This window comes from Giraffa tippelskirchi, chromosome 4, assembly GCF_054371585.1.
Source record: "Giraffa tippelskirchi isolate mGirTip1 chromosome 4, T2T-mGirTip1v1.2.pri, whole genome shotgun sequence".
NCBI lineage: Eukaryota > Metazoa > Chordata > Mammalia > Artiodactyla > Giraffidae > Giraffa > Giraffa tippelskirchi.
The window spans coordinates 191,679,377-191,702,634 of record NC_137278.1 but is presented as its reverse complement, the minus strand read 5'-3'; the positions used below and the strand labels follow the sequence as shown (position 1 = coordinate 191,702,634).

The 23,258-nt window shown below is 38.4% G+C and overlaps 1 protein-coding gene across 3 annotated transcripts in view; it reads left to right on the top strand.

Moving 5' to 3' along the window:
• The window catches only part of CREBL2 (cAMP responsive element binding protein like 2), a 29,730-nt gene extending 7,862 nt beyond the window's left edge, over window positions 1-21,868 (top strand). For 2 of the 3 annotated variants that reach the window (XM_081589285.1, XM_081589286.1), the window contains 4 exons: window positions 953-1,161; window positions 14,807-15,004; window positions 16,143-16,287; window positions 18,811-21,868. In XM_081589285.1, the coding sequence (XP_081445411.1) occupies window positions 1,132-1,161; window positions 14,807-15,004; window positions 16,143-16,287; window positions 18,811-18,815 (378 nt within the window). In that variant the 5' untranslated portion in view covers window positions 953-1,131 and the 3' untranslated portion in view covers window positions 18,816-21,868. The remainder of the gene's footprint in view (window positions 1-952; window positions 1,162-14,806; window positions 15,005-16,142; window positions 16,288-18,810) is intronic. The other variant, XM_081589287.1, reaches the window with a different exon arrangement.
• Window positions 21,869-23,258: the final 1,390 nt, after the last annotated feature.

The following is a 23,258-nucleotide window of genomic DNA, read 5'->3' as shown; positions in this document are numbered from 1 at the left end:
TGTTAAGTATACAATAGCATGGTCTCTTAAAATAAAAAAAAAAGTACATCATTGCTAAAAAAAATGCTAACCATCATCTGACAATGCAGAGTTGCCATAAACCTTCAATTTGTAAAAAAAAAAAAAAAAAAAATGCAGTAAAGTGAAGCACAATGAAATGAGATATGCCTGCAGACCACTGTTACTGAGTCAGTCTGTAACAGTTTCAGGGATTGCTAAAATATATGTATAATCGTATTACATTTAGCTTCAAACAGTTAACAGCAAGGGGAGGGGAGGATTAAGGGTTAGGCGAGGAGAGGGGTGAACACTCAATCAGAAATGCCTGCTTTATCTTGTTTCTCCTCTGTTGATTAGAAAACCTGGCAGAGAGGTTAGCAGCAGGAAAATGGGATTAGACTTTCTCTCTTTCTGAAGAGCTGGTAAATAAAAGAGAGAAAGCCTGAACAACAGCTGTGAAGGAAGTTAAAGGAGCCTTAAACCCAAATGAAAGTGTAGCTGCTTGTTTTTTTTCTTTAAAGTGGTAAAGCGCAGTGGCTGGCCACAGTCATATCTGTCTTATTTTTCTTTAATCGATGGCAGATAAGGTTTCACTTTATGTTTTCAAAAGAAAAGTGAAACAGGCTTTCCTGCTATTTTCCTTCTTAGCTGGGGCTGATGCTACCACTTCATGTAGATACAGTAGTTCTCGTACACTTAACAACTTGAAACTTTTCTGAGTTGCCTTAAGAATTAGAGCATTAGGATGGAAATAAGTGCAAGAGGGGTGGTAAAATAATAAGTTATTGATTGGTTTTTCAGATTTTATATCCCTTATGAGAGAGGTTTGGTTTTTTCTCTTTTTTTTTTTAATTTTACAACTTACAAGCTGGTGGTAATGGTGATCATAGTAATACCAATTTAAATTAAATTGCAAAATATTGTTAATTTTTCTTTGCATTTATTCATTCAGTCATCAGTCTTTGAATACATGCCTGGCTCTGGGCCAGATGCAATGGGGACTGGAGAAGAAATAGAGAACACAGCTTCTGTGCCCGAGGTGCTCACATCGCTTGAAGGTGACAGAACTTAAATCTGTGAGGCCACTATAACATACAAATCAGTGTGATATTGACTGCATGTTCCAGAAATATGGAGAAGAAAAGTAACATGTGGACAGAGGTGATTGTCAGCAAGAGCTTTGCAGAAAGAGGGCCAGGGCTGACTGTAACCAAAGAAAGCTTAGTATTTGCTGGTTTGGATGGTGGGGTGGGGGTGGGCGGTATGAAGAGGGAACATTTGGAGAATTGGTGAGGACAAGTAGGAAGAGGGGACAGGGTGAGGTCCCTAAGGACACTGGCATGACTTGCTGGGGTAAATGAAAGAGAAAAATGGCTTGGTGAGTGGGAGCCTGGATGTAGCATGCTGACGGGTGGCCTCTAGAAAGATATATCCATGTGCTAACCCCTGGAACCTGTGAATATCACCTTATATGGATAAAGAGGGAATATTACATGGCTCCAAATGTGATTTAGTTAAGGATTTGAGAGGATGAGTTTACCTTGGATTCTCTGAGTGAGCTGTAAATCCAGTGATAAATGTCCTCCTAAGAGTGAGGCTGAGGGAGATTTGGCAGACAGATGCGGAGGCAATGTGACCACAGAGGCAGCAACTGGACTGATGTGGCCGCAGATGAAGGAAGGCTCACGGCCACCAGCGGCTCCTGTAAGCGGCAAGGGATGACGTCTCCCCTAGGGCCTCTAGAGGGAGTGCAGTCCTGCCAGGAACAGAGAGAATACATGTTTGTTGTTTTCAGCCACCAAGTTTGTGGTAATTGTTAAAGCAGCCACAGGAAACTGGATTTGGTGACCTAGTAAGCAGAGCTGAGCCAGAGGTCTTCTCTTCAGCTGCAAAGAGACACAGCCTCTGTTCACTTCAGTTCAGTTGAGTCGCTCAGTCGTCTCCGACTCTTTGTGACTCCATGAACCGCAGCACGCCAGGCCTCCCTGTCCATCACCAACTCCTGGAGTTTACCTAAACCCATGTCCATCGAGTCGGTGATGCCATCCAGCCATCTCATCCTCTGTCATCCCCTTCTCCTCCTGCCCCCAATCCTTCCTAGCATCAGGGTCTTTTCCAATGAGTCAACTCTTTGCATGAGGTGGCCAAAGTATTGGAGTTGCAGCTTCAACATCAGTCCTTCCAATGAACATCCAGGACTTATCTCCTTTGGATGGACTGGTTGGATCTCCTTGCAGTCCAAGTGACTCTCAAGAGTCTTCTCCAACATCATAGTTCAAAAGCATCAATTCATCTGTGCTCAGCTTTCTTTATAGTCCAACTCTCATATCCATACATGACTACTGGAAAAACCATAGCCTGGACTAGACGGACCTTTGTTGGCAAAGTAATGTCTCTGCTTTTTAATATGCTATCTAGGTTGGTCATAACTTTGCTTCCAAGGAGTAAGCGTCTTTTAATTTCACGGCTGCAATCACCATCTGCAGTGATTTCAGAGCCCAGAAAAATGAAGTCAGCCACTCTTTCTACCGTTTCCCCATCTATTTCCCATGAAGTAATGGGACCAGATGCCATGATCTTAGTTTTCTGAATGTTGAGCTTTAAGCCAATTTTTTCACTCTCCTCTTTCACTTTCATCAAGAGGCTCTTTAGTTCCTCTTCACTTTCTACCATAAGGGTGGTGTCATCTGCATATCTGAGGTTATTGATATTTCTCCCTGCAATCTTGATTCCAGCTTGTGCTTCCTCCAGCCCAGCATTTCCCATGATGTACTCTGCATATAAGTTAAATAAGCAGGGTGACAATATACAGCCTTGACCTACTCCTTTTCCTATTTGGAACCAGTGTGTTGCTCCATGTCCAGTTCTAATTGTTGCTTTCTGACCTGCATACAGGTTTCTCAAGAGGCAGGTCAGGTGGTCTGGTATTCCCATCTCTTTCAGAATTTTTCACAGTTTATTGTGATCCACACAGTCAAAGGCTTTGGCATAGTCAATAAAGCAGAAATAGATTTTTTTCTGGAACTCTCTTGCTTTATCGATGATCCAGTGAATGTTGTCAATTTGATCTTTGGTTCCTCTGCCTTTTCTAAAACCAGCTTGAACATCTGGAAGTTCACAGTTCATGTATTGCTGAAGCCTGGCTTGGAGAATTTTGAACATTATTTTACTAGCATATGAGATAAGTGCAATTGTGTGGTAGTTTGAGCATTCTTTGGCATTGCCTTTCTTTGAGATTGGAATGAAAACTGACCTTTTCCAGTCCTGTGGCCACTGCTGAGTTTTCCAAATTTGCTGGAATATTGAGTGCAGCACTTTCACAGCATCATCTTTTAGGATTTGAAATAGTTCAACTGGAATTCCATTACCTCCTCTAGCTTTGTTTGTAATGATACTTCCTAAGGCCCACTTGACTTCACATTCCAGATGTCTGGCTGTAGGTGAGTGATCACACCATTGTGATTATCTGGGTCGTGAAGATCTAGGGGCCCTTAAAGTTTATTCATTCTATAACGATTAGGTATTACTTTTTCACAATAAAGAAAAACACACTAAAGTTATTTTAACAAGTGGAAAAGAAAAGTTAATTTGGAAGCTCTTTGTAAGATAGATTAACCAAGGAAGTTAAGGACAGACATGGAGACATGGAAGAGAGACCTGCCAGGAACCTGTGGTGATAGTCTGTAAGTAGGGTAGTGATGTAGGAGGAATAGCAAAGAAGAACTAAATCAGGGATTTTGTAAAGGAGTAAATTGGCATGACTTCAGTGAGTGGGCATGGAGAGTTGAGGGAAATTTCAAAGAAGCATAAAGTGAAAACATTTGGTAGTTAACCGCCTCACCACTGCCCCCCATCAAGTGACTAGTGAGTTGGATTAAATGAATCCAGTCATTAAGTGAGTGACTATTTAGCATTAAAAATGGCAACCCACTCTGGTACTGTTGCCTGGAAAATCCCATGGACGGAGGAGCCTGGTGGGCTACAGTCCATGGGATCACGAAGAGTCGGACACAACTGAGTGACTTCACTTTCACTTTTCACTTGCATGCATTGGAGAAGGAAATGGCAACCCACTCCGGTATTCTTGACTGGGGAATCCCAGGGACAGAGGAGCCTGGTGGGCTGCCGTCTATGGGGTCGCACAGAGTCAGACACGACTGAAGCGACTTAGCAGCAGCAGCAGTAGCAGTGCATATAAAGCATCTGTCAGTTTTAGAGTCTCTTCAGGGAATTATGTGTTGAGGTTAATGAGTCCTACCTGGGAATCTAGAAGGGAAATAGTCATGCTTGATGATAGTCATCTTGTGACAAGCTGCTATGATGCTAATCAGGGGACTTGGGTTCTAGGCTCTGCTCTGATGTTGAAAATCTTTGGACTAAAATTAGGTCATTCATGCAATGGAACAAGATAGAAAGCCCAGAAATAAACCCATGCACCTATGGGTACCTTATATTTATCAAAGGAGGCAAGAATATACAATGGGGGAAAGACAACCTCTTCAATAAATGGTGCTGGGAAAACTGGACAGCAACATGTAAAAGAATGAAATTAGAACACTTCCTAACACCATACACAAAAATAAACTCAAAATGGATTAAAGACCTAAATATAAGACTGGAAACTATAAAACTCTCAGAAGAAAACATAGGCAGAACACTCAATGACATAAATCAAAGCAAGATCTTCTATGACCCACCTCCTAGAGTAACGGAAATAAAAACAAAAATAAACAAGTAGGACCTGATTAAACTTAAAAGCTTTTGCACAGCAAAGGAAACTATAAGCAAGGTGAAAAGACAACCCTCAGAATGGGAGAAAATAATAGCAAATGAAACAACTGACAAAGGATTAATTTCCAAAATATACAAGCAGCTCATACAACTCAATACCAGAAAAACAAACAACCCAATCAAAAAGTGGGAAAAAGACCTAAACAGACATTTCTCCAAAGAAGACATACAGATGGCTAACAAACACATGAAAAGATGCTCAACATTGCTCATTATTATAAAAATGCACTACAATGAAATATCACCTCACACCAGTCAGAATGGCCATCATCAAAAAGTCTACAAACAATAAATGCTGGAGAGGGTGTGGAGAAAAGGGAATGCTCTTGCACTGTTGGTGGGGATGTAAATTGATACAGCCACTATGAAAGATGGTATGGAGATTCCTTAAAAAACTAGGAATAAAACCACCATATGACCCAGCAATCCCACTCCTAGGCATATACCCTGAGGAAACCAAAACTGAAAAAGACACATGTATTCCATTGTTCACTGAAGCACTGTTTACAATAGGCAGAACATGGAAGCAACCTCGATGTCCATCAACAGGTGAATGGATAAAGAAGTAGTGGTACATATACACAATGGAATATTACTCAGCCATAAAAGGGAACACCTTTGAGTCAGTTCTAATGAGGTGAATGAACCTAGAACCTATTATACAGAGTGAAGTGAGTCAGAAAGAGAAAGTTAAATATTGCATTCTAACGCATATATATGGAATCTAGAAAAGTGGTACTGAAGAATTTACTTACAGGGCAGCAGTGGACACACAGACATAGAGAACAGACTTGTGGACATGGGGAGAGGGGAGGAGAGGGTGAGATATATGGAAAGAGTAACATGGGAACTTACATTACCACATGTAAAATAGATAGTCAACAGGAATTTGCTGTATGGCTAAGAAACTCAAACAGGGGCTCTGTATCAACCTAGAGGGGTGGGATAGGGAGAGATGGGAGGGAAGTTCAAAAGGGAGAGGATATATGTATACCTACTGTGGAAAATTGTTAAAGAGATGGAAATACCAGACCACCTGACCTGTCTCTTGAGAACTGTATGCGGATCAGGAAGCAACAGTTAGAACTGGACATGGAACAACACACTGGTTCCAAACAGGAAAAGGAGTACGTCAAGGCTGTATATTGTCACCCTGCTTATTTAACTTATATGCAGAGTACATCATGAGAAACGCTGGGCTGGAGGAAGCACAAGCTGGAATCATGATTGCCGGGAGAAATACCAATAACCTCAGATATGCAGATGACACCACCCTTATGGCAGAAAGTGAAGAGGAACTTTAGGCTCTTTAGAGCCTCTTGATGAAAGTGAAAGAGGAGAGTGAAAAAGTTGGCTTAAAGCTCAACATTCAGAAAACTAAGATTATGGCATCTGGTCCCACCACTTCATGGGAAATAGATGGGGAAACAGTGGAAACAGTGTCAGACTTTATTTTTCTGGGCTCCAGAATCACTGCTGATGGTGATTGCAGCCATGAAATTAAAAGATGCTTACTCCTTGGAAGGAAAGTTATGACCAACCTAGATAGCATATTAAAAAGCAGAGACATTACTTTGCCAACAAAGGTCCATCTAGTCAAGGCTATGGTTTTTCCAGTAGTCATGTATGGATGTGAGAGTTGGACTGTGAAGAAAGCTGAGCGCCACAGAATTGATGCTTTTGAACTGTGGTGTTGGAGAAGACTCTTGAGAGTCCCTTGGACTGCAAGGAGATCCAACAGTCCATCCTAAAGGAGATCAGTCCTGGGTGTTCATTGGAAGGACTGATGTTGAAGCTGAAACTCCAATACTTTGGCCACCTCATGCAAAGAGTTGACTCATTGGAAAAGACCCTGATGCTGGGAAGGATTGGGGGCAGGAGGAGAAGGGGATGACAGAGGATGAGATGGCTGGATGGCATCACCGACTCGTTGGACATGAGTTTGGGTAAACTCCGGGAGTTGGTGATGGACAGGGAGGCCTGGTGTGCTGCGGTTCATGGGGTCTCAAAGAGTCGGAGACGACTGAGCGACTGGACTGAACTGAACTGATACGTATACCTATGGCTGATCAGGTTGAGGTTTGACAGAAAACAACAAAGTTCTGTAAAGTAATTATCCTTCAATAAAAAATAAATTAAAAAAAAATTAGGTCATCCATGAAATAAATCACTGTGTGTTGTGTGTGTGCACACATGCACACATGCATGCGCATCCCCGTACCAGCAACACCTCTGTGTGTTCTGATATCCTGCCCTTTATAATGTTATTTCATGTCTGCTGCATTTCATGAGTCAAAATACATTAAAGGTAAGGACCCTATCTTCTTGTATTAACATTTCTAGAGTTTGACAGTGTTTGGGGCAAAGTGAGTGCTCAATAAATGGTTGTTAAATAAAGAAATGAATTTTCCCCTCCTTACCTGAAAAAGGTGAGGATAACAGTGTTCCCCTCCAGGGGTGTGAAATAATGTGCGCTGCCACGTGGAGGGTTAGGGTTAGGGCTTGTCGGCAGAGAGAGTGAATGCTGTCTCCCTGCACACCCTCAGTTGGCTCTGAATTTGTTTTTGATGTTTGTTCCGAAAACACTGAAAGTAAAATAATACAGAAATCTTTGGAACAGGACTTCCTCTGGACACTGGATCCTTCCTCCTTTGAAGAAGCCCCTGAAGGACTTGCACCTGAATCATGCCTCCTCTTTCCATGGAAATTACACCCGCTGACTGGGGAGCCAGTGGCATCACGCCCTCCCTCTGGCCTAAATACAGTAGTTTTATCTTATTTTTCAGCCTTTTTAAACTCATAAATTAGGAGCTTTATGCTCAAACCCTCCACCCTCGTCATGTTTTTTTTCCTCCTCATCTGCTTGTGTCTCTGTGGCACCTTCATTCTTCCTTTGCTGCTGTTTTCTGTTCTCTCAGGTTCATGTCATTTTTAAAAATAGCTCATACTATAAAATTCATGCTTTACAAATATACAATTTTGTGATTTTTTTGTGTGTGTATTCAGAGTTTGCAGTGATCACCGCTATCTACCGATAATTCTAGAACATTTTCATCGCCCCCAAAGAATCCCTTATAAATAAACTGTGGTATATCCATATAATGGAGTGTTACTCATGTTATTTAGTGATTAAAAAGAAACACATTATTAAGCTCCAAAAAAGGTGTGAAGGAACTTAAATGCATATTGCTAAGTGACAGAAGGCAGTTTGAATAAGGTTACATACTACATAGTATATGATTCCACTACATGACATTCTGGAAAAGGCAAAACTGTAGAGATAGTAATAAAAGTCAGTGCTTGATAAGGTTTCAGGGGAAGGAGGGAGGAATAGGTCGAGTGCAGGGGATTTTTCTGGCAGTGGAAATACTCTGTATGATACCGCAATGGCAGATACATGACACGATGCATTTGTCAGAACCCACAGAATTGTACAACACAGAGAGTGAACTCAAGTAAACTATGGACTTTACTTATTAATACCAACATGAGGCTCATCAATTGTAACAAATGTACCATGCTAATGCAGGATGTTAATAAGGGAAACTGTGTGGGCAGAGAGAGAGAGGATATATGGGAACTCTCTGTACTTTCTGCTGAATTTTCTTGTAAACTGAAAACAGATCTTAAAAACAGTCTATTAATTTAAAAAACAAACAAAAAACCCTTTAGCAGTCACTCCCTGTTCTCTCTCTCCCCTTCTCAGCCTTAAGCAACCACTGATATACTTTCTGTTGCTATACATTGCCTGTTCTAGACAGTCTGTATAAATGGAATCATACAGCCTCTTGTATTTCTGCTGCTTTCACTCGGCATGATTTCAAGGTTCAGTCGTGTTTTACCGTGTGTCCGTACTCCATTCCCTTGTATGGCTGAACAATGTTCCACTGTTTGGATCCACCACATTTTGTTACCTATTCATCAACCTCTGCACGTTTGGGTGGTTTCCATTTTTTACCCATCATGAATAATGGTGCCCTGAACATCTGTGTACAATTTCTTATGTGGACGTATGTTTTCATTTCTTTTGGAAATATACCAAGACATAGAATTGCTGAGTCATATGGTAATTCTGTGTTTAATATTTTGGAGGAACTGGCAAACTGTTTTCCAAAGTGGCCACCATTTTACATTCCCATCAACCATGTATGAAAGCTCCATTTCTCCACATCTATACCAATACTTGTTCTTGGCTATCTTTTTGATTACGTAGCCATCCTAGTGGGTTTAAAGAGGTATCTCATGATTTTGATTCACATTTCCCTAATGATGTTAAGCAGTTTTTCATATGTTTATTGGCATATATCTTTGGAGAAATGTCTGTTCAAATATTTTGCCCACATTCTAATTGGATTATTTATCTTTTTATTGTTGAGTGTGAGTGTTATATTCTGGATATGTCTCTTATATGTGATTTACAGTTCTTTTCCATTGATCTGTATGTCTGTCCTTGTGCCAATACCACACTATCTTGATTCCTATTGCTTTCTAATAAGTTTTGAAATCAGAAAGTGTGAGTCCTCTGCCTTTGTTCTTTCAAAAGATTGCTTTGGCTATTTTGGGTCCATTGTATTTCCATATGAATTTTAGGATTATCTTGTCAATTTATGCAAAAAGTCAGCTGGAATTTTGATAGAAATTGTGTTGAATCTGTAGCTCAGTTTGGGGAGTTCTCAACAGTATTAAGTCTACAAATCTATTAACATGGAATGTCTTTTTATTATATCTTATTTAATTTCTTACAATGATTTTTGTGGTTTTCAGTGTACAAGTCTTGCAGTTCTTTTATTGAATTTATTCCTAAATATTTTATTCTTTTTGATGCTATTCTAAATGGAATGTTTCCATAATTTCGTTTTCAGCTTTATTGTGTATAGAAACACAACTGATATTTTTATATTGATCTTGTATCTTGCAACCTCGTTCAACTCATGAGTTCTAATAGTTTTTTGCAGATTCCTTAGAATTTTCTGTAATAAGATCATATCATCCTCAAATAGAAATAATTTTATTTTCCTTTATAATCTGAATGCCTTCTTTCTTTTTCTTGATTGCTGTGGCTAGAACCTCCAATGCAATGTTGAATAGACGTGACTGGAGAGGACGGAATCCTTGTTTTGTTTCTGATCTTTGGAGAAAGAATTCAGTCTTTCACCTTTACATGATGTTGGCTGTGGGTGTTTGTTTCATAGATGCCCTTTACCAGGTTGAAGTTCCCTTCTATTCCTAGTTTTTTGAATGTTTGGTTTTTTTAATCATATACGGGTGTTGGATTTGTCAGGTGCTTTTACTGAGTCTATTGAGATGAACATGTAATTTTTGTCTTTTCTCCTATTGATATGGTATATTACAGTAATTGATTTTCAGTTGTTAAACCAACCTTTATTCCTGGGATAAATCACCCAGTTATAGTGTAGAATCCTCTTTATATGCTGTTAGATTTAGTTTGCTAGTATTTTATTGAAGATTTTCCATCTGTCTTCTTAAGACATGTTGGTCTATAGTTTTCTTATAATATCTCGGTTTTTTGTATCAGGCTAATTTTGGCTCATTGGATGAACTTGGTATGTTCTTTCCTCTTGTTTTTTTGGAAGGGTTTGTAAAGAATTATGTTAATTCTTTAAATGCTTGGTAATTTACCAGTGAAGTCACCTGGAGCTGGACTTTTTGGGAAATTTTTTGATTACTCTTTCAGTCTCTTTATTTGTCATAAGCCTTTTTAGATTTTTTATTCCTTCTTGAGGTGCTCTTGCTACTTTGTATCTTTCTAGAAATTTGTCCATTTCCACTAGGTTATCTGGTTTTTTGGCATACAATTTTTCATAGTCTTGTAATCATTTTTACTTTGGTAAAGGTAATAGTGATGTCTTTTTTTTCAGTCTTGAGTTTATGGTTTTGAATGTTTTCTCTTGTTTGATCAGTCTAGCTAAAGGTTTGTCAATTTTGTTGGTCTTTTTGAAGCACCAACTTTTGGTTTTATTGTTTTTTTCTATTGTTTTTTCATTCTCTGTTTTATTTATCTCTACTCTGATATTTATTATTTCTTTCCATCAACTTGTTTTAAGTTTAATTTCCTCTTCTTTTTTCTAGTTTCTTAGGGTAAAAAGTTAGGTTATTGACTTTAAATCTTTCTCAATTTAGGTGTTTGTAGCTACTTCTGAGCACTGCTTTAGCTGTATCTTATAAGTTTTGGTATGTTGTATTTTCCTTTTCATTCATCTCAAAGTATTTTTTTGATTTCCCTTGTGATCTCTTCTATGACTCATTGGTTACTTAGGAATGTCTTCTGTGGTTTTTTTAAGTTTTTATTTAGTTTTTAATATACTTTTTTGGCTGCATGGCATGTGGGATGTTAGTTCCCTGACCAGGGATCAGACCCACATGCCCTACATTGTAAGTGTGAAGTCTTAACCACTGGACTGCCAGGGAAGTCTGTCTTTTGTGTTTTAGCTGTCATATTTATTAAACATTTATTGTGAACTCATTGTGAAACCCTAGGTGGTAAAGAATCCACCTGCCAATGCAGGCGACACAGGAGATGTGAGTTCAGTCTCTGAGCCAGGAAGATCCCCTGGAGAAGGGAATGGCAACCCACTCCAGTATTCTTGCCTGGAAAATTCCATGGACAGAGGAGCCTTGCAGGCTACAGTCTGTGAGGTTGCAAAGAGTCAGACGTGACTGAGCACATGCAACATGCAACTAAAATCTAACATCACTAATATCCTACCTTTGTGAAATAAGTTTGCTGTGCAGAGCAAGAAAAGTCAGTGGCTAGCAGGTTGCTTTTCTTAATGCTGGGTGTTAGGGACACAGGCCTTGTGTTTCCCCTAGGACCTTCTGTCCTGAGCTAACAAATGTGTCTTGGGGAGGAAAAGGAGGTAAAATGGATGGTGGATAAAGAAGTACACTGTTTTAAAAACAGCTGTTTAAACTTTTATGTGGCCCTATGTTAGTAGAAGTAAAATTAGAACAGAAAAAAAAAGTTAAATTGGGGAGTTATTTTGATAGTTTTCTTTGGAGTTGGTGTTGTGCACAAAAATTAGTACTTTTCTTTAGCCACATTAATGTGCTTCCTCAGAGAGCGAGAGTATGTGGTTCCCTTTGAGTTTATGAAAATTTTAAGAAACATTGATAAGAAGAACTTTTGTTTCAGACATACTTAAGGAATTTGTGGGGTTGATTTTGGTTTTAGTTCCTGGTTCCTCATTTCTAATTAACTTCCCTTACCCATTCCGCAAGGTTTACGGCTTATGAAATATGTAAAGTTCAGTTGTTAAGGCAACTATTATACTAACATGCATTTGTATGATAATAATCCCCTCCTTTTTTAAACAAAGTGCTTCCATACATTATTTTACTCAAGATTTACAATAATCCTGTGATGTGCTTGACTCTCTTGAAAACTGGTACACTAAGCAGATTTTAGCTGGCACCAAAAGCCAAAATTTCAGTTTATTATTGAGGAAAAATTAAGCTAGAGAAGTGGTGGTTATGTGATCTTAAATGTAATTTTACAGATGATGTAAAGTGCAGGAACCCTGTGTTTATTTACTGTGCCTTTCTAATTAAAAAAAAGGAAATAGTTGCAATTTAAATATTTTACTTCTGTGAAAACTAAACAAAGAGTTATACCTTATGTTTGATTTTTATGACTACACTAAGTTTGTGTAAAAAAATATCAGTGAAGTTTGTGTAGTACACTGTGTCCTTCTGACTTCTCAAAGGTGCCATTCCTGAATTCCATTCCTGAATTAATTAATTAAAAATAGCAATATATGAAGGTACTGGTTTGTAATGGTGTGTGATTGATGACTCATTTTACTACATAAAGAATAGATGTGATTACCATTTATTTCACTAAGGACATGGGTTTAGGCTGTAAATATATTGCTTTTTAAAAACTATCAATAGCAAATATACTTTGTTTTTATGAAGGGTGATTTCAAAATACTTTATTAAAATTGTACAGTTGATAAGCATAATTTAAAATTTAGCCCATAGTAATACTTGGATCAACTAGTTACCCTGCAATTGCTAATTGTATACTTGACTCTAAAGAAAAGTTCCCGGACGTGTATATTATTATACTGAAATTAAAAAAAATGTGATGATACAGAATAGGACAGCTTTAAAAGACCAGTTTTTGAAAAAGTTCAAACTAATTTGGGAGTAGTACTGAAGCAGTTAGCTTTGAAGATGGTGGTAGAAAGGAAAGATTTTTTTCCAAGAGCCTCGGAGTATTCAGTCTCATTTCAGAGCCACTCTATAAAATGCTGGATGCAATGGTTAGCTGTCATATTATTACACAGGATTTGGTAAATGTAGCTGATTCTCATATAAAGTTTGGTTTTCCTGACCTAACCATGATACCAAGTAATGATCTGATCTTTACAAGGTACTGGGCATTGTTGGTGTATAGTATTAATGGTGATTTCAAGCATACAAACAAATCAGAGTTTTTATATCCAAATGAAGATTGATCCTTTAAGTTTTCTTACCTGGTTAAGACTTCTACATTTAGTCCAGTGATTTGCCAGTGTTTGAGTTTTTCATCTTCTCTTTTAAAATTGCCTTTAAAGCCTCAGTAATATTCCTTTCAGTATACCGAAGTTGCGACATTTTTATTCTCTGAGGATAATCTTCAGAAAGAACTAGACATCATTTGGAACTTCATTGGATAAACAAAGTGGACAATCAGATTGCTTGGGAGTTTAAAGAATAATGTATCACTTGAAAGTAATATGGTGTATTGTGTTGTGGCCTGTGAGAAACTGGCTCCAAAAGCAGCTTTCAAGAAAGCTTATTCATTGGAATAAATGTACCCCTTTCAAAATGACTCCTTTAAAGGAAATTCATTTGATGTATAAGTTCAGGTTCATGTATTTTAAAATTCATTACCTTTATCTCATAGTTATATCTTGTGTAAGAACTTGGGGAAACTCCAAAGCTAAACAATGAAGAAGATTAGATTACTTTGCCAGTCACCAAAACACCATGCCTGTGCAGGTAACTGAATAGCAGGGGTATTGAGAGGATGTCTGTGACACCAGTGGGAGCAGGCAGAATCTCCTGAGACAGTCCAGGGTTATAATTATAGACTTCTAATGGCAGGAGAGAATCATCCTGAAAATGTCAGGGTCTTCTGTGTGTTCCTTTGGGCTCAACAAATTTGAAGAGGGAATTGAGAGCCAAATTGCTTAGGATACATACTTATTTATATATACACACAATTTTAAATACAAATTTTATATTTTTCTAATTATAAATACTGAAAATAATTAAAAATACAGATGAGAAAGAAGCTTTTTCTAATCACACCTATCAGAGAAGTCCTCACTGACCTTTGGTTAAGATCCTTTCTTCTATGTGTTGTTTTGTAAGATTGAAATCATACTGAACTTACAATTTTCAATACTGATTTTTGTTTACTTATGACTTTCTTAATAAAAATTATTTGTGAACATAATATTTACTGGCAGTTTCTTGTTATCCAGATGCTTATGGTTCATAAAGTTTACTATGTGTGTGTGCTTAGTTGCTCAATTGTGTCCGACTCTTTGCAGCCCCATGGACTGTAGCCTGCCAGGATCCTCTGTCCATGGGAATTCTTCAGGCAAGAATACTGATGTGGGTTGCCATGCCCTCCTCCAGGGGATCTTCCCAACCCAGGGATCGAACCCACATCTCCCACATTGCTGGCGTATTCTTTACTGTCTGCGCCACTAGGGAAGCCCAAAGTTTACTATAAAGCTATGTAAAATTTATTATTTAAAAAAAAAAGTTCAGAAGAAATAGTGAACACTTACACTGTTTCCTCCCTATTCGTGGTGTGAAAAGTATCAGAAAAAAATATGAAGCAAAGAATCATAAGGCATTTGATGGGATCGTGCTTTCTTAGTTCTGTGGGCTCTATTTATTTGTTTGTAAATGTTTTCCTTGCTAATATGCAGCCACAGTCACTTTGCTAGACTCAGAACTAAGAAAAAAAAATGACTACTTCTTTCTCTTGCTGAAGGTGGTTGGAGGTAAAGTCAAGAAGCCCGGCAAACGTGGTCGAAAGCCAGCCAAAATTGACTTAAAGGCAAAACTAGAGAGGAGCCGGCAGAGTGCAAGAGAATGCCGGGCCAGGAAAAAACTGCGCTATCAGTATTTGGAAGAATTGGTATCCAGCCGAGAAAGAGCCATTTGTGCCCTTAGAGAGGAACTGGAAATGGTAAGAAAGCCTGTCAGTAAATGTATGAAACAATCAACCTAAACTGTATTAAAACCTGAAGATATGAGTTTTCAGCTATCCTGTTGACGAGCGTGAGAGAGAATATTTATCTATTAGCGAGAACATAGGGAAATACTCATTTTTCATATGTTCCTGGTGGGAGTGGAAAGTGACTATTTCATTAAGGGATTATTTATGATAGAAGACCAAAAGAAAAATAACCCAAATGCTCAACGGTCAGGGATTGGTTAAATAAATTATACTACATTCATATATTGGACTACTTGGGAGCCCATGAAAATCACAATGCACATATGTGTACTGATAAGGAAAGACACAATATATTGCTAAGTGGAAAAACAGTATAACAATATGTAACAGTATGCATTGTATGATACTATTAGGCCTGCTTTTATTCATTCATTCAGATTTCAAGTAGTGACTGTAGACATATAAAAGAATAGAAACCTCGATAGTACTGTAATCTCAGGGGAGGAGGTGATAGGTTGGAAAAGAGAGAGATAATATTAACATGATCGTTAACACGGGGACAGGCTGCCCCAGCTTTTCAGAAGGTCAAGTTGGGGCATGGAGAGAGTCCAGATGCACACTATTCAGGAGACTTTTTTTTTAATACACTAAATTTGATTTACAAATTATTTTTTACCTCCTGCAGTGTAAGCCATTGGAGAACATAATCTTTGGATTGATTAATCTTTTATACCCACAAAGTCTATCGTATACACTGTGGTAGAAAGTAGATGTTTATTGAATATTTATGAACCAGAGAAAGGAAATTACAAAATTACTTACTTTAGGAATGGAAATAATAATGTGACAGTCAGCACAAAGAGATGAATTTTGATGCGTGGCACTCCACAGGGAGGTATTATTTTAGCCAGAGGGGCCTTTTACATCTGAGCAGTCCTCCAGCGCGTCACAAGGAGATTCAGTGGTAGTTTTTCACCCTCCTTTCTGAAGATAGCAGGCCTCATCCATGTCCTAGGTCATGAATAGGAATACAGTAGAAGGTGGTGTGTCCAGCAGACAGTTTGACCTCTAGTTATGGGAGTTGTTCTGTCTAGGATTTTCTGCCTGAGTAGTAGAATTTTACTCAGTTATATTTCACACATTTCAGTACAAGCAGTGGTGCATGGCAATGGACCAAGGTAAAATCCCTTCTGAAATAAAGGCCCTCCTCACTGGAGAAGAGCAGAGCAAATCTCAGCAGAACTCAAGCAGGCACATGAAAGCTGGGAAGACAGACGCTAACAGCAACTCCTGTGAGTACCGTACGTGGGCGAGTTTATCTTCAGAGGAGTGACTCGAAGTAGGCTTTCTATTGACCTCTTCCCTTGCTGTGTGTTTTCAAATAAAATAAAATGGTGATGTCATTTGTAATACACTGGTAACCAAGTGAAATGGCATTATATTCTAAATATTGAAATGTGTTATACATGGGGTCTATAAAGAGCAGCTGATAAATTCATGTCAATTTTAAAAAGTAGAGTTAGTCGATAAATGAGAGTGTACTATTCTAATAGTTGTCATTATTATTATTATTGGCCTCACTGCATACCTTGTGGGATCATAGTTCCCCAACCAGGGATTGAACCCAGGCCCACAGCAGTGAAAGTACCAAGTTCGAACCACTGAACTACCAGGGAATCCCCTAGTTATTGTTAATAATAACAGTACCTTTTATTTTGATTTTGATTTACAAAGTACTTTCACTTATATTTATCTTAATTATTTCCTCCAATCACTGTGTTAACTATAATTGTACTTTTTATTTTATAGATAAAGAAATAGTACAGGAGCTTGGTAAGGTGCCCAGGGTCACGCAGCTATAGTGGTAGAACCTGTCCTCACCTAGCTCAGACTCTATCTATTTCAGTAGCGCATCACCCTAAGGATTTTTTTTAGTTAAGGAGAAATTCACATAACATAAAATTAATCATTCTAAAGTAACAATTGAGAGGCATTTAGGATTTTCACAGTGTTGTACAGCAACCATCTCTGTCTATTTAGAAAACATTGTATCACCCCAAAAGAAAACTCCAAACTCATTAGTGGTTACTCTCTATCACCCTCCCTCCAGCTCCTGGTAAAATGAATCTGCATCCTGTCTCTTTGGATTTACCTGTTCTTGGATATTCTGTATAAATGGACTCATACAGTGTGTGACTTTTTTGTGTTTGGCTTCTTTGACCTAGCATAATGTTTTCAAGGTTCATCCACTTTGTAGCCTGTATCAGTACCTCATTCCATTTTATGACTGCATAATATTCTCTTATACATGTATACCACAATTTATTTATCCATTTATCCATTGATGGATATTTGTTTCTACCTTTGGCTGTTGCAAACAGTGTTACTGTAAACATGCGTGTATAAGTATACATTTGAGTGCCCGTTTTCGATTGTTTTGGGTATATACCAGAAGTGGAATTGCCGGGTCATATGGTAATTCTGTATTTTTTAGAAGAACTACAAATTATTTCCCACAGCAGCAGAAATGTTTTACATTACCACCACAGTATATGAAGTTCCCCATTTCTCTGCATCTTGTCAACACTTTTCATTTTCCATTTTTGAAAACTGTAGCCTTCCTGGTGAAGTGGCATCTGATTGTGGTTTTGATTTCCATTTTTCCTTAATGATGCTGAGCAACTTTTCCTGTCTTGCTGACCATTTGTATATCTTTGAAAAAAGTGTCTGTTGATGTCCCTTGCCCATGTTTTAATTGAGTTGTTTTCATTTTGTTGTTGAGTTGTAAGAGTTCTTTATATATTCTGGATTCTAGACCTTTATCAGATATATGATTACAGATATTTCTCCTATACTATAGGTTGTCTTTTCACTTTCTTGATAGTGTCCTTTGGTGCACAAAAGACTTTAATTTTGAGGAAGTCCATTTTATCTATTTTTAATTTTGTTGTTCATGCTTTGGGTACCCTATCTAACAATTCATTGCCAAATCCAAGGTCGTGAAAATTTGCCCCAACATTTTCTTCTAAGAGCTTTACGCTTTTAGGTCTTATATATCATTGATCTATTGAGTTAATATTTCTATGTGGTATAAGATAGAAGTCCAGCTTAATTCTTTTGCATGTGAAGATACAGTTATCTCAGCACCATTTGCTGATGAGGCTATATTTTAGAATGAAGGTGTCATGTGTTGATTTCTTCATCATTGTGATTGTTTTTTATAAGGAAATGTTATAAATTTTTTATCCTTTGAAAAAATTGTTAGGAGAGCCTCTCTGGTGGCTCACTGGTAAAGAATCTGAGACACGAGTTCAATCCCTGATCTGAGAAGATCTCACATACTGTGGAGTAACTTAGCCCCTGGGCTGTAACTGTTGAGCCTGTGCGCTAGAGCCCAGGAGCTGCAGTTGCTAAAACCCAACCTCCTTAGAGCCCATGCTCCCCAAGAGAAGCCACCATAATGAGACTCTTGTGCACTGCAACAAAGAATAGCCCCTGCTTGCCACAACTAGAGAAAAGTCCGCACAGTAACAAAGACCCAGCATAGCCAAAAATAAATAAATAAAATTATTTTTTGAATTTTTTATGAAATTGAAGGATTGGCTTTTTGATCACTTTTATTATATGAAGTAATATTTGCCTTAATCTAAATTGAATTAATGGGAAAAAAAGCCACTCAGTTCAGTTTTCTTTCAGTCTATATTTAAAAATAGTCTTCCTGTAGATACTAAATTTTAAAAAATTTGTTTTAAAACAGATTAACCAAACCTCTTTATCTTTAAAAACATTCTTACATTAGTAACTTTATTTTTCAGGGTGAAGATCATGTAAAAAGATGAGTCAGTGACTGAAGCCAATATTCTGACCCTATGGAGGATGAATAGGCAAGATTGTACTTCTTGTCTCCATTTACTACCTACTGCTCAGTCATCTCTGTAAATCTGCAATTTCTACCAAAATGTGTGATCATAGATCTCAAAGATTTTTGCTTTGATTTTCAACACTTAGAAAATTTACAGACGTTCAGACTCGTTCTGGTTGGTATTGCCATGTTGTGATGCTTGAAAGCACAAGAAAAGAAAGAGTGAGTGAAGATTGTATTTTTGCACCTCAACTCCACATTGCTTTACTGGTTAATTTATATTCTTTCCATGTACTTCATGTAATTTGTATGTGTATGTGTGTTTGGGTGTCATTTCCTTTCATGTTTTTGATTGCCCTACAAAGAGAAACCAAATGGGCTGATGACTGACTACTAAGTCCTCAGCCTTTATGGACCTAATCTGATTTCTTTATATTTACTTGAGTCATGTTTATTTTCTGCATGAACCATGACTTCTCCTGTGAGCCATTCCAGCATAAGCTGTGAATATATAGTAACAAATATATACACTTCTATTTTTGTAATCCATAATGATACGCCTGTTTTAAATAATGTACACATTAACAAAATCCATCAAGAAAGCCCTTAAGATAGCCTCTATTTAAAACTTTAATTGCTGTCTTTTCAAACTGTATTTATACACGTTTATTAGGGCCTGATCCATACTTGGAGAATAATCAAACTTTTTATTTTTAAACAAGAAGTAACCTGTTAGGCATTTCAGCAGCATATATCATCTTGACAACCCAGAATATGTATGTATGTATGTGTTTCTATTGTATGTGTTTCTGTATGTATATGGGGGAGGGCAGGAGTGAATGTTCACACACATTTCGTTGTGTAGTCAACCAATTTGGAGAATTTTTCTAAAGACAATGGGATGAAATTAGCTGCTGAGATGGGAGTTTCTGCCTCAGGAGATCTGGAACCAAATGAGGGACACATTGCTGGTGGGTCAAATGGCTTTAGCCATAACCAGAACACTTAGTTTCTTCCCTGACTTGAGTTTCCTTCTGAATGTATTCTGAGCCAGAGAGAAATACACTGCAGGTGTGCATCTGGTTCGGCCCTGGCCCTGCCTCGCTCCGGAGTGAAGCACTGGAGCCAGAGTTGTACCCAGCACCGCCACCAGGGGGCCTGGTGGGAGGGGCGAGGGCAGTGTCGTTTCCTCCGATTCCCATCACAGCTGCCTTTGCTTTCTTCCTGGCTACCAAATGGAGTGATGGTTGAGGAATCACACTCATATGATACACTCAGACCTGGGAATCTTTTGACATCCCCACTGAGACACTTTAACACTCTCTTTTCTTTCGCATAGTTAAATAAGGAGGTTGTGGTCTCTGTTGCTGCTAAATTGTAATTGTTCTTTGCTCTGATGAAGCAAACATTTGGTTTCCAAATAAAATGTGTTTTGTCACAAAATAGTTTAGGAGGAGGCATTCTAGTCTAGCTTGTCTGTGAGGTGGAACATGAGACGGACCACATAGTTTCAGGTGACAAGGTACTTCCGTCCCTTCTCTGAGGCCATGCGTTTGAATTAAGTGCCTCCCTGAGTTCCTAAAGCTCTCTTGTGCTTAGGTCACAGACTCAGATTGCAAGTCCAATCCTTTGTGACAACTGATAAACCACTAGCCCAGTCTGTTGGGTCTCTCTGTTCTGGAGGACTAGGGGTTTAAGAGTATTTAATGTCTTTTTTGGATCGTAAATATAGATAGATTGTTAATATTCAGGCCTTCAGAATTTAAGTGTTTTAAATACAATGTTCAGATTGTAATGGGTTGTTTTTTCCTATCTGGTCTACTCAAATGTATATTTTTATTTTGCAAAACAACCCAAGACTTAACTCTCTGTTGCTTTGTTCACTACCTTTTGAATTCCCCAGAAGAGTTGTTTTCAAAGCAAACATTCCAAATGAATATGGCTCTTCTAAGGAATGTCTCCATTGTGCTCCAAGTGTTTCTTCTCTAGTTGTGATTTTAAATTACTGGCTCCTTTAAGCTGTTCCCCTGCTGCCCTTTACAAGAAAGAGCACTGACTTTGTCCTCAGGTAGAGGATGTGTAATTTAGGGTGAAAGTAAATTACAATTTATTTGAGTTTATTCTGAAACCTGTCTATTTGGTATCTTGGAGTAGATCAAACCAAGAGAAAGTTCGTTGGTCTTAAATAAGAATGCTCCGATTGCTTTGGGCACTGTGTGGGCTGCATGCTTGGGCCACATGCTTGGGCCACCTGAAGCATGTTGATAAACATCACTGATAAAGACAGCTGGAGCATTTCTTGCCCCATTCCAGTTAGGGGGCAGCACGCTGAAATCCTGGCATCTCTTACTTACCTGTAAGGACAACAGACAGACGGAAAGAGAACAAAAGAGGGGGTAGTCAGTGAGCTCAGGCCCCTCTGAGTAGACAGAGTACTTTTCCTTTTTCCCAAAGGAAGGTAAGGAGGGAAATATATTTATGTATTTAGGCCAGTCATATTCTGTCATTAATTTAGCACAGACCTGCCGTGTATTAGAGCAACTGAGTATAACATGGAATAAGTTTGACTAGGTCAAATTTTAGGATATAGTTGACGTTCTTAAATTTTTTTTCTATTTTATCTAAAATCTTTCTAATATATCTGAATCAGAATCTTATCTTGCTGCAGCAAATTTATATCACTCTTTACCAGCTAATGGACAGTATTTATCAGCATCACCATTTAGCATTTTATTTTATCATCTTTCAATTGTAATAGGCTTGATTTGGCTCATTATAAAAAGTATAGATTTAAACTGGACTCACCTTTAGTTAAAGGCTAATAAAAATGAAAAACATAAATGTGATATATCAGAAAATCAGTTGCATATATCAGTTACATTTTTAGTTTTAAAAGAGAGGAAATTTACTTCTAAACCACATGGTATTTGGGGGCATTGAAGGAATCCTTTTTCTGAAGAGCATTGTACAATTATATTTTTATGAAAAATAAAATATCTTCACCACAGCTATCTCAGGTTGTCTGTTTCATAGTACTGGGGTGTGTCTGTATAAGCATAGTAAAAAAGAGATTTAGGCAGAACTGGTCTTGAATCCATTTTCTGAATCACCTTGAATTATTTAATCTCTCAGACTGTTTCCTCATCTGTAAAAAAGGGGAAGGATGACTTTCCAGAGTAATTGATAGGCTAAATAGAGTTATGAGAAACTGCTCCTTTAGTAAAGAACTACATTAAATTAAGTGCACCTGGGTTTGACTGTTGTTAAAATGCATTCGTTAAAGATAAACGTATTTAATGGACTAGAATCCAAATATGTAATGTTGTAGGTATTATGTTTCTGAAGCCTTTTTAGTTATATCATTATGTCTATCCCTGGAATGGTGTAGCTGGAGGTTCTTTTTAGCAATAATAGCCTTCATGGCGTGCTGCAGTCCATGGGGTTGCAAGGAGTTGGACATGACTGAGCGACTGAACTGAACTGATTAACTAGACTAAAGAACAATTAATGTTCCACCTGGCAGTAATTATCTGCATAAAGCAGGTTTTCAGGCTGCTAGGTAACCTGGTTCATTTTTCCCTTATTCCATCCACTTTACTTAATTACAGAGTATCATGAATCGAAGCCAGGACTGCTACTGAATGTGGACTGCATAAGGGCACCCAGTTGAAGAAGTGATGGGCCTAAAATCACCTTCCCTTCAATAAGCCACGTGTGCAGGAAAGGGTACCTGCCATTGCTCACCAGGGCATACAGGTGGTGCAGGTCTGCCCAGAGAGGAGCCTTTCTTAATTTCTCCACCCGGAGGGTACCTTTTATAAAACGTGCAGAACAACTGTGTGCTGCAACTGGTGTATTGCTGGCCCTAGAGTAAAGCCAATAGTGTGCATCTAACCCAACTGCATGCTGAGTGACATCAGATGGGCAGCTTTTAATCAGTAATGATGGGAATATCAACACCGCAGAAATCAGGGATTTCCCTCCCCCGCCAGAGAGTGGGTTTTCAGCACACCACTGAAAAAGGCCTAGTATAGGCTGGAATGGCCCTGATCAGAGCAGGCACATTTGAGGCCCCCAAATTACATGACTGGAGGACACATGGAGCTAAAAGGACTCTGTAAGTCTGTAGGCAGCTTGGTGTCTATATCAAATCCAGCTTACAAGACAGATGATGGTTGTGACTCAGAAACTGTTCTGGGTTGCAGAGAAATACCCAGCTGAATTCTGGAAATGACTAGGAGGCAAATCAGCTGAACTCTTTCTTAAAGCAAGCCTTAGGGTCAAAGTGATAGAACTAATTTACCAGTTGTGACACCACTCCTGGGCTGAGGGTTGGGCTGCAGTTTGACAATAAGCTCTGGCTTTGCACTATTTTGACTCTGCAGGAGGGTAAATATCTGA